The following is a 17,725-nucleotide window of genomic DNA, read 5'->3' as shown; positions in this document are numbered from 1 at the left end:
TGTGGAAAAGCCAAGACATACTGATCTGTGTAAAAGACCATTCTAGTCATCAATATCAATGCAAATTTCACCAGAAATAACACAAATTAACTTTTCCGTGCTTAGGGGGCCTTATTTTCAGATCAATACCAATACCCACCACAGGAGGAACTTCAGGGCAAGTGTCACAGGCAGACAGGCCATAAAAGTGAGACAGTTTTCAACTGCTTTTTTAAACAGGCCTGTTCCTTCTTTAGACTTCAGCTGTTCCACCAGTGGTGAGGTACCTTACTGGTCATGTAAAGACTGGCTTAGAAAACAACAGTTGGAATGATTTTATATTTCCACGTTCTTAAGCCTAAGAAATGACGGGACAGTATAAGAGGAAGCCAACACAAAGACACAGAATAGAGAAGAACGATAGTGAGAATACACAAACGCACTTACTTGGGGATCTGATACTCCCATAATATATGGATCCTCTCCTGCCATTTTAAGTCCTGAAACACAGAAAGAATAAGAACTCTTACTTTTTTTTTTCCCAATACAGATTCATACTGAAAGCCAGATGAGCTGACCCATCTTAACTTACTTACAGTATTAGTGATTTCTAAAATGCTCCTAAAATTCCCCAGTATTTGGATAGGACAGGCTAATGACAGGATCCACTACAGCTAGGATCTCCCACTGCTTGCTCCCAAGCAAGTCAAGATTCCAGTCAAGGTCCTGAGGTCAAAATTTACTGCAAATTTATTAAAATTAGGAATTAATTTGTATCTGCCTTTAGCTCAACTATTCTGCTGCTTGAATTTGAGCAAAATCATTATCATAGCGTAGCAAAAGATGCACTCTGCATTTTTATACAAAGGAAGTCTTCAGATCATTAATGAATGAATCCTAACACTTTTTTTGTGAAGTACTACTAAATGAGTACCTACTAAATGAAAGATCAGGTTCTCCAAGAAAGAATATTCTATATTTTTTAAGATAAAAAAAATGAGTAAATATTGACTCCCTTGAAGCACCTTTATTTCCTGAGGTCTGCAAGTGTTTGGCATGCAGACATCTGTAGTGCCGACAATGACAATCACAGCTATACAAAAAATGTAACCCTCTGTAGAGGTCTTGATGTCAATGCTAGCCACTGGAAAATTTTAGCCCGCTTTATCTATCCAGGAGACATAATGACAAGCCAGTGGAGGAACATGGAAATTTTCTTAAGAACTAGGAGAATGTTTAAGAAAATTTTATATGGCAAAAGCGGAGATACTGGATACATTCATGTCTTCCAGCAAAAAGAGGTCCACAAGGATAAAATTATTTTTTAACCCAGAAAGTAAAAGCATTTGCTTGTTTATAATTCAATTTTAGGAGGAAATATTTACCAAGTAATACCCATTTGCTGTATTTGAGCAAATACCAAAGAACTGGTTGCAAGGTTTCAGCCAAAAAATGTGTAGTAGCTGTAACAGCCACAGATACTCACACTGTACCTCATTACCTATCACTTGAGCAACCTAAACACCTCAACAGTCATATTTCATAATAAGCACTTCTCGTAAAGCACTACTTTCACTAATAATTTGTTACTGTTAACACAAGGCATTTTTAACAAAACCTTCTGCATGCTCAGATTCTGAAAGATACTATTCTTTGATGGTTTATTTCCATAAAAAGATCACAACACTCATCACTCATTGACAAGTTACTGAAATCAAGGAAATAACTGTAATCCAATTCTTGGCAGACATTTCCCAACTGAAGGTATGGATGTTAAGGTAAGCAACCTGAGAACCTCAACAGCCAATATCTTTGAGGAAGTGTCAGACCATGCCCACAGATGCACGCTGACTAAGTAACTGTAAGTATGATCCACAGATTTCTTCTGCACAAGCAGAAAAAAAGCTTTTCCAATAAGTCTCATTTTGTCATCTCTCACATTTAATTCCTTACCATTTCATGAGTCATATAAGCAAAACTATGTTCAGAAACACCTAAAATTCCTAGATAACAGTAATTAGTAAGTAAGGGAACAAAGTAAGGGAACAAAGATTCTAGGGAACTAAAATCAATAGCAACTGTCCAGTTTGCTAATTACATACTTCTTCACAAAATTTTCAAACAAGAACATCTCACAACTTTATCTGTGAGTCCAATAGGATAAACTTAAGACAATTTCCTACCATATTTGTCCTACTCTTCTTTCTCTGACTGCATCTCTCTCACTCCAGCAGAACTCTGTGGGGAAAAGTTTGCACACCTGCTATGCCTCCTGGTCACATTTATAACTCTGAAATGCGATTCAGCAGTTGAAAAATACTGTAGAGGCAGTATTTCTGAAAACTTTTAATTTAACAACCTCTGATACCAAAATTAACACAGAATTAAATGCTTACTAGAATCAGTCCTTTGAAATCACCTTATCAGAACTGCCATTTCTGTTTTTTGTTTTTGCTTTTGTTTTTTGGCAGATCCAAGGGACAACAACATCCTGAGAGCAAAAGAGTAGCCACTAAAGATGAGCATTCCACCCAGAAGCAGGTTGCTACCTGCATACAGTTCAGTCACTGCAGGTCTGTATTAAAATGTTTGTAACCAGAAACCAAGAACAACCTCTCTAGCACCAAAAGAAGATACCTCTTACAAGCTGCAGTGCTTGGGGGAAAGGTTAAAGATATTCTCTCTCTAGTGTGAAGGCTAAGCCAGTTGATTATAAATACAGGATGACTTAAGTGTGCAAATATTCAGCTTTGTGTATATAAATTGACACCTGAGTGCCTTTTCAGGGCCTAGACAAAAATTAACTCAACAATTTAACATGAACCTTCCAAATGCCTGAGAACATTCTGTTTCATTATATTCTTTGTCTCTTTCAAAGACAAAGGACAAAAATGTTCCAGGAGTACTACCTCCAGAATAGCACTTTTGCATGGTATTTTTTTAGTTATCAAATCTCTAAACTGCTGCTTCTTCTAAGAAAACTGTGGCAAATCCAGGAAATGTCAATAACATGACAGGAAAAAAAAAAAAGCACCTACGCACAATATCAAACTCTATCATTCAAGATAGAGCCTAAAACTTATCAATTTTTCTTTAATTGATTTCTTACCATATTGCTTGAATTTCTATGCAGCTTCCCTGCATGCATAAAACGTAAGCACCTGTCACGAGTAGCTTTGTACACTACCACCTTGCAAAGAGAGGTACCTGAGCTATACTGTGGCTCAGAGCTTGTTCTTATTCAGGCTATACATGCTGCTATATGCATCTTAGAAATGTTAGGTCAGAAATACAAGTCTCATTTGAAGGTGACTGGGATTAAAGCTGTTTTGTGTAAGTTCATTTTACCATATATGTCTGGTTCCCATATAAATATCCAAATGCCAGAAACTGTACTGCAAATTTGAATTACAGAACTTACAATAATTCTTCCACCTGCAGACCACAATCAACCACGATACTATCTACTCTGGAGACCCTCTGAAATCTTTAAGACAATGACACCCAGGAACTAAACATTTCAACTCACAGTAGTTTTCAATGTGAATATTCCACAATGGGTGAATGAACATAATTTTGCTCATAGCACAATGGGAAAACATAAAATCAAGCAGCATTTGTTCAAAACCACATAGCTTCACCTACTGAGGAAATTTAACTGCATGTGTGTACACGTGTGTGTCCTCTGCCTTGCAGTTACCCTTGTGAAAAAAAAGAGATAAAATAACAAAACCATCAGGCAAATGTATGGATTCATATACATATATGGAAGCTGACAGGATTGTACCAACCTAACCAGCCAACAGATCATAATCATACTTTACCTCTCCTCATTAATACCTGAATAATACCAGGTGCAAGCAGTCACCGAGGGAAAAACACAGAATTCTTTTATTGTATTCTGAATATTTATATAAAAGCTTCACACGGAACAGGCATTTAAATTGGAAAAATAGTAATTCATTCAGGAATGCTATTACTCAGGAACACAACTGCACAGACAAGCATAACCTAACACAACTATGAGAAATCAAACCTTACTGTCTGATCCAGACACCAACAGCTCGGTTACATATGAATATTTCTCGCTCAGCAGATGCATGCTACTTAGAAAAAGTCAAGAGTTCAGACTATTTCTTTGTTCTCCTAACCCTAGCTTGGGTAAACACCTGACCACTGCATACACTAACAGATTAGGACAGCTTCTTACTCCTGCAAACAGGAAACAAAATCATATGAATACTATCCTAAATATGAGGAATGCTCCAAAAATAATGCCTGCTGTATCACTATGTTGGTCCACGATATCAGAGGTGGATGTTGGTGGTATGGCAGTAGAGATTGAACCTTCCACCAGCATTCTGTTATGTTCTGTTATCACACAACAGAGGGCAGTGGAGGGACAGTCTGACAAGATGGTGGTGAGTACAAAGCAAAGGGGTGGACATGAATTCCACTATGCAAAAAAAATTGCATCCACTGACATTCGCCGACATTTGTTGAATGTTTACAAAGATGAAACTGGATGTGAGTACAGTGAGGCAGTAGGTGGAGTGTTTCAGTAGTGGTGACAGTGGGTTACCTGTGCTGGCACAGATTTTATGAGTAGAGCATGCAGGCTCTTTTTCATCACTGTAAAATAAATAGCTGATAGTGATAACTATGCTGAAACATTTTGTTTCATAGCTGATAATATGCTCTATGAACTAATGCTATTGTGCTCTTTGTATCTGCTGTAGTTTCCATGGAAATAGACAGGAAACATTACTTTCAGAGCAACCTATGCAGTTACAACATCCCCCTCAGCCCCAAGAGAAATTTGAGCTTTAATCCCCCAGTTCTGAGTAGTCACATTCTGAAGTGCACTGGTGAACTTACAGATGAAGCTAACTCTTCACATAGGACTAGATTAAAAAAAACACTATATATGCTTCATTTCCCAGATCTTCAAAGAGACACAGTAAGCATGTCTCTACTTTTCATCTGTGAATATGTTGGAGATCTGTTATTCCGTAGTTTCATTTTTTTGTTTTATTAGTTTGTAGTGAATCAAGAGTTTCACCAACTTCTCTAACCCACAAAGACTTTCCTCATCATAAATGAAAGTGATGCACGGTAGAGACTCAGCAGCCACTCATCTCTTACATTTCTTAAGCTACTGTGACATAACGCCCATTATATACTCAGAAAATGAACACAAAACACTTGCATTAGAGTGTGTCTGGCTGCTGTTGTGCTTTAAAATACAAAGCATCAACTCATTCTTCCTAAAACACGCCCATTATTTTTTAACCAGATCACTGTAAAGATTGAAGTCCGGATAGATTAATATTTTGTGAGAAAGGGTTTGTTTATAGCACAGACCAGCTCAACAGGATAGAAATTAAGACATTCTGTAAAAGGCAGACTGGAGGTATGTATGTTAGTGGGTGACGATCTTTATTACTCAGAGATCGTAACAGTCTTGAAATAGAATTAGCCTGACAGTTTAAATAAATCTCTCATTTTGAAGAACACTCCTTCTCACCTTTTAGGGTTGGGATTCAAAAAGCAAAGGTAGCCTCAAGACAAGAGAAACACAATTACTACACTTCAAGTGACTTGACATATTGAAAGCACCACTTCTTCCTGCGTTTTTTCCAGCAGGATCTTTTCCTCTTTAATTTGGCTTTCATTGTAATTTACCTGTTAAGTTTCTTCAATCAGACATGATGAAAATTTGCTGTGGTTATGTTCCTAAGCCTGTTTATTTTGCTGATTAAACATAGGATTAAGGATGAAAGAGAGACAAAGACTTCTGTGTTTTGTGTGTGTGTATATATCCTATGTGTGTGTATATATATATATATGTCCTGCATTCAGGCTATGCAACACAGCAGACTCTGAATGCAGAGAACTACTTTTTACAAGAGACATGAAGTTCTCTGAAATTCTCTAGCAGCCATGATACATCGAGTTAGAAACAGTAACTGCTATACTGTTCAGTCTCTACAATGTTTCACCTGGCGTTGTTTACTTCTCTATTTACTACTTCTAGGAGTATCTATCTGTATATAGAAAATCGCTTTAGATCAGCATTTTCAGAAATGCAGAGAATATACTGTGCAATATAGATGCTGCACCCCACCAGGCAGGGCTGGAACCAGAACAACAGCTGCAGTGAGATGATTTTGGCTATAGAGGAAGAATAACAAGCTGCCTGGACAGAATAGAGATACTGATCAAAGACATTTAGACTGAAGCCTTCAGCACTGCAGCATACTAGAGCTGGGGTCCTGCACGCTTCCTAATACCCAGCCTTTTCACTTCGCTCTGGACACTCTCCCACCTTCATCTAGCACTTCAATTCCCCCGAAACCCAGCTTTTTTTTCCCCCAGAATACGATCCATGGGAGCCCAGCTTAAGGGCAAAAGCCTTTAGGGCAGAATATGTTCTTAGAAAAGCACTGAGGGGAAGGGGAAGGAAGTTAGAGAACTGCTGTTATCTACCTCTGTATAAAACAGCAGGTTTAGATCTTCCAAAGGTTCAAGATGCAAGTTGTGTCATGAAGCTACAATAGTTAAATATATATTAAATGGACAAGCTTCATTGTTTTTAAGTCCTGTAAGTCCTTCTAACCGCTTTGAATTTTTAGAGCTTAATAAAATATGTTTCTCTTAAGGAAAATACACTCCATTTTTGTTGAAAGCAATAGGGAATATTGTACAGGCATGGTTCCAAGCACTTGCTGGCATTTTGCACACGTTGTCCAAACCTGCTTTCAGCAGGTCTATACAACTAGGCTCCAACAGCTGCTAGCTACCAGCATCATGCAATTCCAACATCGTGCATAAATTGAGCCGCTGCAGAAACTGTTCCGAGGGAGAGTAGGAGGGAACAGGGAAGGGAAGGAAAAGAAGGGAGACACCTCCCTCCCAAATACTAAGAAGGCAAAATCATAACACAGAAGTAGTTCTAACAATGGCTATTTTATTTACATTGTTCTCAACTACTTTGTCTGCATTCACTTTAATAAATGATACTGTTTCTGAAGACTCTGGACAAAGGTTTGGACGAAAGATTTATCACTTAGATTAATACTGTCCTGAGGCACAATCAGGAAAAAAATAAAATAAACACAAACTATAGACATACATATAGGTTTTCCCAAAAGGATGAAAATGTGCTACGGAAAGCAATCCCTGGGGTTATTCACAATAAGAGGTGATTTTCAGCTGCAGTATTCTGAAACATATGAAGTAAACAGAAACAAAAAATTATGAGATCACGTACACTTTTACTCACATTATTACATAGATGTCAAACACACACAGAAGAGAAAATATAAGTTAAAAACCATGAAAGTAACTGCTAGCTTGCTTAAGTTGACAAGAAGTCCTATCAATTATGGCTGCTGGGTTTTATAAGTGGTTTTTTTTTGTTTGTTTGTTTGTTTTTAGGGATTTTAATCCAGCATGAAATTCGAAGTTTGCTTTTAAATGCTATAAAATCACTAATATTTCTTCTCCCATCTGTAATGCTGGGGAAGGGCCTTATTTTAGGCAAACTGTACTCTCAATATAGACCTCATCAATGTTCAACTTCTGCAGTAAAAGTGTATGCAAATTGTGTTTGTTATTTCCTTAAGCTAACACACAGAATTACTACCTATGAAGAAAGTTTTCAGTGTAAGTACTCAGCAGTAAGAGTTGCACAGAAGCTTTTCTTTTTTTTTTAGACACTACCTTCCTCTGCAGACTCTCATCCATAGACTTCTGCAGTAACACTACCTAACACAAGACAACACAACTTGCCTGTTTGTTTTTCTAGTACACCAGCACAAATTGCCTCCTCTTGTTATTAACAGGGTTTGCTTATTATTTCCTGTTGGATGGGATGGAGAGTTGGTGCTGTGTATTTTTTTAATTAAAAAAATGCTGACATAAAAATTTTAAATGTTTTCTTAGATGTACTATTGAACAACAGTATTAAAACTACAAACCACTTGGGAAATGAAAATGATCAAAAAGATTAAAGATTTCAGAAGAGTGCAATGCTTTGAATCTGAAATTTTTAGTGCAGAATTACTACAGGAAATGGAAAGCCAAAATCATTAACCCACATAATCATCACGCTAAAAGGAAAAATTATAGCATAAGGAAACTTATTTGGCAGATAATAAAACAACTGTTTGTGTAGTCCAGTTACTAAGTATCTTTATGACCAAATTTTTTGCATGTTTTAATCCTTTACTTGATGCCAAAGCAGCAAACCAACACGACAAGAATTGAAATGCCCTGCACACAAACTGTTTTTCCAGAAAAATGTTAGAAGAAAATTAAAATATTTTCTTAAAACACGTTCAAAACAATTTAAACCAAAGTAATAAACAGTATTCAAATGTATCATAGTGTGCTTATCACATACATTTAATGCTAAGTATATGTAAAAGTACTGAGGTTTAACACAACAAAAAAACTCCTGTAACTGCACTGTATTTTAGCCACAAGGCAGTAACATACTTGAAGTAACCGAACAGTTGTGTTAAAATGCTGTTACTTTTTGCTGTAGATTAAGAATCATCACTGAGTGTTCTTTAGGAATAGCCCTAGTTTGTATAAAATTGTTCAAAGTCAAATATTAACTCAAAGAGCACACACATACCCACTTCAGAAGCCTTAAGTGAAATGAATCATCAGTACTAAAGAGCAAACCTTTTCCTTTTTGAGGAGAGAAAGAACAGCACTGCTGAGAAGCTAAACAACAAATAAACCCAGAGGTCCAGTTCACACAAGGCCTGCCATTATCAGCAGCTGCTATCACACAGGTTCTGAAGTCCTACTTAAGACAGCCTCCATTTAAAGAACACAGATACAAAGGAGAGCAGCAAGGGTAGCTACCACTGCAAGCACAGCACTGAGCCAATGCATCCTTGGTATCACTTGTTTATCAACAGCCTCTGAAAATATACCTTGGCAGAAATGGTTAAAGAAGTGACAAGGTCAGCTGAACCACACAGCTTGAACCAAGAACAGCATCAGTGCAGTTATGCCAAGATCCCTAACACTGAAGTGTCCCAAACTTCCTTGGCCCACAGCTTAAAGCTACAGCTGCAAAGCAGATACTACGGCTTTTATTTTCCTCTCCATGTTTTACAAAGCAATAATACAACTGCTTCAGCATTGTTTTTTTTCCAGTAGACTCTAATGCAACAAAGAACACTTAGACTAAACTAATGAAACTTAAAACAAAACCCACTCACTTTGATGATTTCATGCATGTTACTGTTTGTCCATAAGTGCGCAAGCACACAGAAGTACAATTTTCAAAACAAAACAACACAAACACACACAACTTGGACCTACTTTGCTCTTGATCTGAAACACCAGTGCAGCTTGCTCTATGGATTGAATTCTAGCTTAGCTAGTTCCATGTTCTAAATGCAGAAAAAAAAGAAACGTGACGCTGTTTTTCAGAGCGCCAAAGTTGAAAGGGGGAAAAAAAAAAGAAAACACACACAGTAGCAACAGCAACTTCCTCCCCACACATGGTCTGCCAGCTCCATCAAAATCCTCAACAAACTCCCAGTAGTGCTTCAGCAAAATAAACATTTCACTGAATTCTTACTATTGGATGTAAACATGCAGGTCTGGCTGACCCAAGGGCACAATTAATGACAACTGCAATTATATGACGTTATCGATGCAGGAACTGTTCAGAGTTCACTTACTGGACATCAAATTACAACAACCATTTCTAAAAAACCCTGTGCCAGATGAAAGTGACCAAGGTCAAACTTTCATTTTCATTATTTAACCTGAAACTTTCTCCTTTCCTTATCTGTTATTTTGTGTCTGGGAACCAATGAGAAGTGACCAACATGTTAGGAAAAAAAAAAAACAACAAAAAAACTTTAGACTTTTGTTTACTTAAGGAAATGAGTAACAATTTTCTAAATTCAAATGCGTTTGTCTTATGAAAGAGCTGGCACACACTTACAGCACTCAAAGCAGGAAGACTGTAGTGACTGAGTTTTCACATGATCCATGTAAACACAGAATTGTTAACCAAAATATCTTAAGAACGCAGAATTTTCTTATCAACAGCTACACTGTAAGTCCTGTTCTAAGTTAATAAAATGATAACACTGCTTTTCACCATACGTTTGCAGCTTCAAGACATTCATTATGCATATACGTAACTACTAAGGGAACCCTAAGCTTTCTAGGCAGCACAGGGGATCCTTGATAGTAGAGACTTCTGGGCCTTCCAACTTGGTTTCTGTCCCTCCAGAGCTTCTGGTAATGAGAAGCATGATAAAATAAATTCTAATCTGTACTTGGCTTTGGACTTTGCATGTATTTGTCAAGGAAGGCATAGGAAGGTTTTGGGAAAAGGGAATGATGAAGAAATTTATTTTCATGAAAATTAACAAAAAAAACCAAAAAGACACAACTAATTAACAAATTTGAGTCAGCTGTATTTACGCGTAAACACCCAAATACTGGAATCATAAAATGCTGCCTCAAAAAAAGAAAGGGTACATTTACATTTATTTAAACTTAGTAAGTTAAATGCACGGTAACATCAACAAAGAATTGCTACGTTACAATGAACGAAACAGAAAATTTTACAGTGTGTGCCTCAATGAAGTACTGCTCTGCCTTTTACCCTCTCACCCTATCCAAAGATGACCTTTTCTTCTCCGAGCACATTTACTTTATCGTTCTGATTCCAAAAATATCACGAAGGCTCTGACTGAACTAAATGTCTACAAGTATGAAGTTTAATACATTATATTAAATATATATATATATACACAATATACGACACAACATCAAATGAAACAAAGCTATTTTCAATTTTAAACCCTTGTCTCTGTCCAAAGTATTTTCATTACTCAGAAGACAGTTTCATTTTGTGGTGACTGTTGTTGACTGACATTTATTTCTTGGAAAAAAAAAAAGAGGGGGGGGGATGGGCAGAGAACAGAAAGAAGGTGACTTTTTCCTCTTCTTAATATTTCAGATTAAATCATTTTAACACGTCTTTCGTGTTTTGCAGCACTGAGCTTCCTTGAAATCTCTGCTGCAGTCTCCTGAAAACGCTACGGTCAACCCTGACAATAATGCTTCAAGGGAACGTGGTCAAATTACTGAGCCACGAAAGTTTACAGAACAGAGAACCTCCGGATAGTTACAGGCTGCTTTTTCCCTCTTTCATTTACTCAATTGAACTGCAGTCATTTCTGCAGATTACAAAACACTGCAGACAGGATGACGTCTCCAAATGACATCTTGGTTAATGCTTTCCTAGAACAGACAGACGGGAAATAACAAAGCCGCTTTAATCAAAACACTATTGCAAAAGCCAATACTTTGCAGCACACATACTAGATATTAATAGGGACAAAGAGCTGTATTTTCAACCTGTTCTGTCAGCCTGACGCTGGTGGCACCGCACAGCACCTTCAGCCTTGTAAGGCCAGCCATGGGTGAGGGAGAGTTCCCCGAAGTACTAAGAGCTTCTGTTAAAAGAATAAATAAGGACTTCTGAAGAAGGGAACTAAACACGGCCAAGATTACAGCTGCTTTAAAGCGGTCGTTTCAGGTCTATACTATTTTAAAGCGCTACCCTTTAGCAAAGCTGAGACAATTTTTAAGCAGGAAGGTGAAGCGCAGGACCAAAGTCACCAGGATCTCTGCCTCCGAGCCTCATCCAGAAAACGCTCACAGGCACCCCTCATTCACTGATTGAATGACTGCTGCACGCTGCACTACGATAACGGCCGCACAGCGTCAGCTCACTTTCCTTCTCGCGCCACGGCTCAGAAATAGCGCTCGTTTTGCTGAGCGCGAAGCCAGCCACCATCGCCGCTCCGCCCGAGTTACCATGGGAGCACGGAGCATCAACGGGTGGAAGCGCCCGTGCCGAAGAGCGGCCGAACGCCACCGCTCCCTTCGAGAGCGTCCTTTCCGTGTCCTTTATACACCACGTGCGTCGCTCCGGCCGCCCCGCCGCCCGCACGCAGGGAGCGCGCCCAGGAGCGCCACGGCCGGGCCGGGAGCGTCCCCCGCACCGACAGCCCCAGGGCCGCGCGTGCCCCGCAGTGGCCGGCACCCCCACGCGCCGCCGCGGGGGCTCCTTCTCGGCTCGGCAGCCTCGCGTCATAACAAACAGCGCAACGAGGAACGACGGAGGGGCGGCGGCCGCCCTACGCGCAAACTCCGCACCAGGAAGCGGGGAGTGCTTCCCCCCCCCAACTCGGCGCGGCTGCCCGCTCCCGGCCCGGCCCCGCTCGGACACCGGGGGCAAACAGGCGCCGAGGGAGCGCAAGGCGGGAAGAGAGCAGCGGGCTCACCTGGCTCAGCGCAGGGCTGGCGGCGCCGCGTCGTCGTCGTCGTCGTCGTCGTCGTCGTCGTCTCCGTGTCCCGGCCGCGCACCACTTAGCGCCGAGCCATGTCAGCGGCGTGACGCCGCCCGCGCCCCGGCCCCGCGCGGACTTTCCCCCGTTCCTCCCTCCTCCGGCCCCGCCGCCGGCCCGCTGGCGAGGGCAGCCGAGCGGCACCCCGGCCTGCGCGGCCGCCGCCTGCGTTCCCTCCGCCCCTACCCCCGGCCCGCCGCACTTCCTGACTGGAAATTCCCGCTGACGCTCCGGCGGCGAGAGGGCCGGGGCGGGGCGGGAGGCCGCGCGCGGCCGCTGGGGGGCGGCTCGTGCCGGGGCTCGCGCGGCCTCGCACTCCCTCAGCCCGAGGCAGGAGCGCCCTCAGCGACGCGTGGGGCAGGTGCGAGGCGGGGAGCGGCGGAGCGCCCCAAGTCCCGAAGGGGGAATGTAAACCTACTGATGTATATCCTTGCCGTTAGATTCTTCCTAAGAGAAGGTTTACTGGTTGTCCGTCACCTGAAAACGGAACTGAGCTGGGAGTATAGGTTACTCAGCATCATGTTCATCCTGCCTCTGTCAGGGCGGACTTCCTGGACGTTAACTGCTGTGAACTAGCTCCAGCTAATAACGCAAACTTGATTTCTCAGTGCTGAAGGACAATGCTGCAGTGCAGTTACCAAATCTCTCGACACAGCTGAAGAAAGCCAGCTAGCACCATGTATAACTGATGATGAACATTTTGTGACATACTGCTGAGCCTTAAGTTCGCTAAGGGTGAGGAACACCTCTGAGCACAGCCAGAGTGGCCCACCTGAGGCTCATCAGCCAGAAACTCACTGGCACACCCAAGGGAGCACCTGTGAACAGCTCAATTTGTGGCACCAGAGCCACCTAAGATGGTACCTCACTCACTGAACTCAGAGCTGAATGAGAGTAACAAGACTCATAAATGATGAGAAAGGTTAAAAATTCTAATCAGCAGCATCATGAATGAAATTATGTGATTTTTGCTTCTGGTGTTGAAGCAAGTGACTGCAGTCCAGAGCAAAAATGGAACCAATGGAAATGAAGTCAACTCATAAGCAACCTAGACTAGGTAAGGAGAAAAAAAAGATTTTTACCAGAGAATAGTTATGTACCTGTATTTAATGCTATATATACAACTCGGTCATGTTGTAAAGAGAGATTCTGCTCCTGAACACTCTCAGTCTGTGTGTAGCTGATTGCATCCATAGCAAGGGAGTGGGTTCAGCTGCACGAGCATTTTGCCCACAGACTCTGTCTTGGAGCAGAAATTCGCTTATTTGAAATTAATAATTATGCTGCAAAAGGTGCTTAGAAATGCATAGTGTTTTCTCTATCTCTTAATATGGGAACTGAAATCTCATACAGGTTACTCATAAGCATGTACAAAAAGAGAGTTGTTTCCTTTATTTGGGTTGCCACTCTGTGATGCAAATCTAAAGGTACATTCAGTTGTTGTCTTCCAATCCAAGTTCTCACAACTCAGTAATTCTGAATAAAATGTGTTTTCCTTAGGAGCGATTCCTGTACTCTCAAGGTTTGGTATTTAGCTTTGCACTTGCTTCTATGGAATTGATAAACAAGTGAGAAGAGAACTGGGTGCTAAAGCCCTGAAAGAAGGAAGTGTAGACACATTTAAAATAAGAGTTTTAAAATAAGATTAATTTGAAAGAAAAGATGCCATGTCACAGCTAGTCACAGGTATGCTCACAGAGCAAGACCTGCACGAACAAGAACCAGGAAACCAGACAAGGCAGAGAAGTTCCAGAACTTAAGGAGACATACCTGGTAGATTTATTTTGATAGGGTACATTATTGAGTACTCACACTCAGCTTTCCTGGTGGAATCCTAAGCAGCTTCCCCAACCATATAGGTTTTTAAAGAAAAATATTCTCTAAATTATATTTAAAGTGTAATTATATCATTTTTACAACTTAATGCTGTAATGGGAACATTAACTCTTCAGATAACCACTACAGTGTCAGACTGTAAGTCTACAGTTTTGTAAAACTATCTCTACGGGCCACTCTACATACATGAATTGCTTTAAAGCACACAATTCCCACCTGAAAATCCAAATAAACAATTACCTCTCTAATCCCATTTCCACCAAGGAAACTAGGCAAGACTCAGGTGTAAGCAATTTGTAATCTCTAACAATGCCACCTCTTTCCTGGAGAATGTGGGGCTCCACTGCTACCATCAGGGCACTTCTGCACCTGGGCACAATCAGCTCACAGATGAAGTGTGTTTAAAGCTGAACATAAAGGTGGAGGGGAATGGTGGATGTTTAGAGTTGCAGTAGGTTCTTTAGTAACTGTGGAGGTAAATCTAAGGTTTTCTAGTTTTACAGTTGCCTTACTGGCCTATCTTGGTGAAGAATGTATATTGAAGTTTTGTGACGTACTTAAAAATGTGTAAAAAGAATGCTGGAGCTGTTCTCTTTTCTTGTGTTAATGGGTTTGCTATATGAGCACAACTTCAGAGGTGAGAAGGCTTTGGTGATTTTTTTGTGGTGCAACTAATACTGCTAAGTAATGAGGCTTTATCTCTGAGAACTAAACTTTTTTTTCTCTAGCAATTTCTGAAAGTATTATATTTAAGGACAAGCAGAGGTCTTTGATATAATTTCTTTTCACTTTATTGGGTATACCCAAATTAGAAAAAAAATCCAAGTGTCTTGTTTCATTTTCTCTTTCTGAAGTATTTATTGGAACTGAGACAAAACCTCTTTGTTCCCTCTTTCAGTATCTGTGATACTGAAACAGGAAGAAATGAGGGGAAAATCTAGAATAGCTCTTTAGATATGCTTCCTTTTAAAACTCCCAGTTGCATTTATTGGTCTGTTAGGCTATGATACCCACATCCCTTCCTGGTTAAACTATTTATTCTCGACCCAGAAGTTCCAGCTCTGAAGCTGATTTGCCTTGGATGGTAGCCAGCGGTTGTCTAGCACATGCTCCAATCCTCAGAGTGTTATCAGGATTTAGTTAACATTTACTGTTGCCTTTACCATTATCTCATGTAACTTGAATCCAGCATCGAAAAAAGAGAAAGGGTAGTATATTTAAAAGTTAGCTGCATTTATTTGATATTTATTATTTTAAGATAAAATATATATTGAGCTGTACTGAAGTAGGCAATAGATATAGTGTATAATATTATTATATAGTGTAAAGGTATTTAGCCACAGTGGAATGTCAACCAAATTGAAATGCAGCTGGAGCAGTTTCTGGAGCTCAGTGGTGCTGTTGTATCTGCACATCACAGCATCCATGAGAAATATTTGATGTTAAATGCAATGTTTTGATCTGATGGATGTTTATTTGACCTCTATTTATTGTGCATTTAATCAGTGCTTAGTTGAACATAGCAATATCCTGAAAAACTCACACTGGTATGGTGTCCACTGCAAGTCTACGGCCTGCATCCCAGACATGCTTTTCACTTGCTTCATGTGGAACTGTGAGTCAGATGTAAGATCTTGTATTGCTGTTGAAGTGCCTCAGATCTGTAGCTATGCTAATAGGCTGAAATTCCTGTTTGAATTAGGTACTTAATTGTTAGAACTCTAGCAAAAGATTTAAGTAGTGGAAAGCCATTGAGGATGTATGTTGGGGAGGTTTAGTAGACTTCAATATGATTATCATGGGGCTGTAGACATGGCTGATAAGAGATTTGCAGGCATAGGGAGACTAATGGAGATAGCCACTGGTAAAGTAAAAAAGATGTAAAAATAAGTGCAACCAAAAAGATACAGCAATAATCATGAAAGCTTGAATAGGGTTAATGTAAACCTGCTCAATATTTACTCTTACAGCTGTGAAATGGTATAGGTTATCAATTACATGAAGACCTAGAAAGCATCAAGCAAAGAGAGCATACATAACTTCTAAAATGTGCCATCCCTCAGTATGGCTGTGTAATGTTAGGCTTCTCTTCCTTCACTCTTGTGTTAGCTGATAGCAGGGAGCATTCTGAAGCAAACCTCTCAGGTATGCTTAAGATGGTGGTTTATACATTCTGTGTGAACTTCGCCATAAGATAATTGCTTTCAATGGAGAGCTACCCAGAGCACTGCGGGAAGACACTATTAACTAAATTGCCTGAAGCTGCTTCACTCAAAAGATGCAGGCTGCTCTCAGTGTTGCCTGAGCCATGCAATAGTGGTACACAGCAGTACCTACATACATGTATTCTCAGAGCATGATTAGTTGCTCATAGAAATCATTTAAAATGATATAACAATTTAAGTGATAGGGATTTGCTTTTGGTTCTGTTAATACCTACAGTAGGGAGAGTCACGGTTATGAGCTGTGTTTTCTGGGAACAAATTTAACAGTCTACCAGTCTGTTTTTCAGACTTAGTGTAGGCTGAGTAATCTGCTATTTTATTACATGTCTACCTAGTACCTTGGCCAGCTGTTGAAGGCAGAGGAATGGTTTTGTTGTTGTTTTGTTTGTGGATTTTTTTTCTTTTTCCATTGGATTTCAGTGACAGCATATTCTTACCAGTCCACTGTACTCAGTCCCCTCTCTTTCCACCTACTCTTGCCATGTTATGATTAATTTTGCACTATGCTCAGTACTTCCTTCATGAGTGGGTTTGGTTTCTCTTCATAGTCTTTTGCATATCTGAATCATATGTGCTTCTAGCCTTTATGATTATACCCGTCAGGACACATTTCAAGGGTCCTGCTGATTTCTCTAGAAACATGAATTCTTTATATTACATGACTGAGGATTTAGAGCCTCAGCAATATCTCACACAGCTAGCTAATGCAAACAAGGACAGCTCTTTAGTACTTCTACTTTTTGTTAAAATTTACTTCTAAATTGAGTTCACTGTATATTTAACATAAGATCTTTTTGGGTTTGGTATACTGAATAACAACTAAAAAAAAAAAAAGCAGAATTCAGCTAATTTGACTCTTTATTACTGTTATTCTGTGCTCTTTAATGCCCAAGTAGGGGAAAAAAGTTCCAGACAGCTGAATTTCACAGAAATATTTATGGAAGACATTTCCTCTGCTGCAAAGCTTTCACCATTTAAATTCAAGAGCTGTTCTGAAAGTAATTCCTCCTATATGATTATGTTGGCTCAGAGTATCAGAGACGTTTGTGGTATAGCAGTAGAATTTGAACCTTCCCAACAATATTTTGTCATTTTTTGTTGCTGTGTGACAGATGGCAGCAGAAGGGCAGTCTGACAACACTGCATCTGATATGGAAGTGCATGTGAAATGAAGGTGTGGAAATGAGTGATATTCACTGTCTTTTGGGATAATAAAGGGGTGGTCCTTTTGGATTTCCTGGAAACTGGACAAATGGTCAACTGTAACCACTAACTACATGG

The 17,725-nt window shown here is 40.0% G+C and overlaps 1 protein-coding gene across 2 annotated transcripts in view; it reads right to left on the bottom strand.

Moving 5' to 3' along the window:
• The window catches only part of NFKB1 (nuclear factor kappa B subunit 1), a 54,636-nt gene extending 42,218 nt beyond the window's left edge, over positions 1 to 12,418 (bottom strand). For both annotated transcript variants that reach the window (XM_065736947.1, XM_065736948.1), the window contains exons 1-2: positions 12,321 to 12,418; positions 427 to 479 (exon numbers count right to left, since the gene is read on the bottom strand). In XM_065736947.1, the coding sequence (XP_065593019.1) occupies positions 427 to 471 (45 nt within the window). In that variant the 5' untranslated portion in view covers positions 472 to 479; positions 12,321 to 12,418. The remainder of the gene's footprint in view (positions 1 to 426; positions 480 to 12,320) is intronic.
• Between the last annotated feature and the right edge of the window lie 5,307 nt (positions 12,419 to 17,725).

Source organism: Cyrtonyx montezumae, unplaced genomic scaffold (assembly GCF_038088225.1).
Source record: "Cyrtonyx montezumae isolate F1298 unplaced genomic scaffold, pur_monq_1.0 scaffold_2, whole genome shotgun sequence".
NCBI classification, from domain to species: Eukaryota; Metazoa; Chordata; class Aves; order Galliformes; family Odontophoridae; genus Cyrtonyx; species Cyrtonyx montezumae.
The sequence above is the reverse complement of the archived record's forward strand: the minus strand, read 5'-3'. Positions and strand labels throughout refer to the sequence as shown.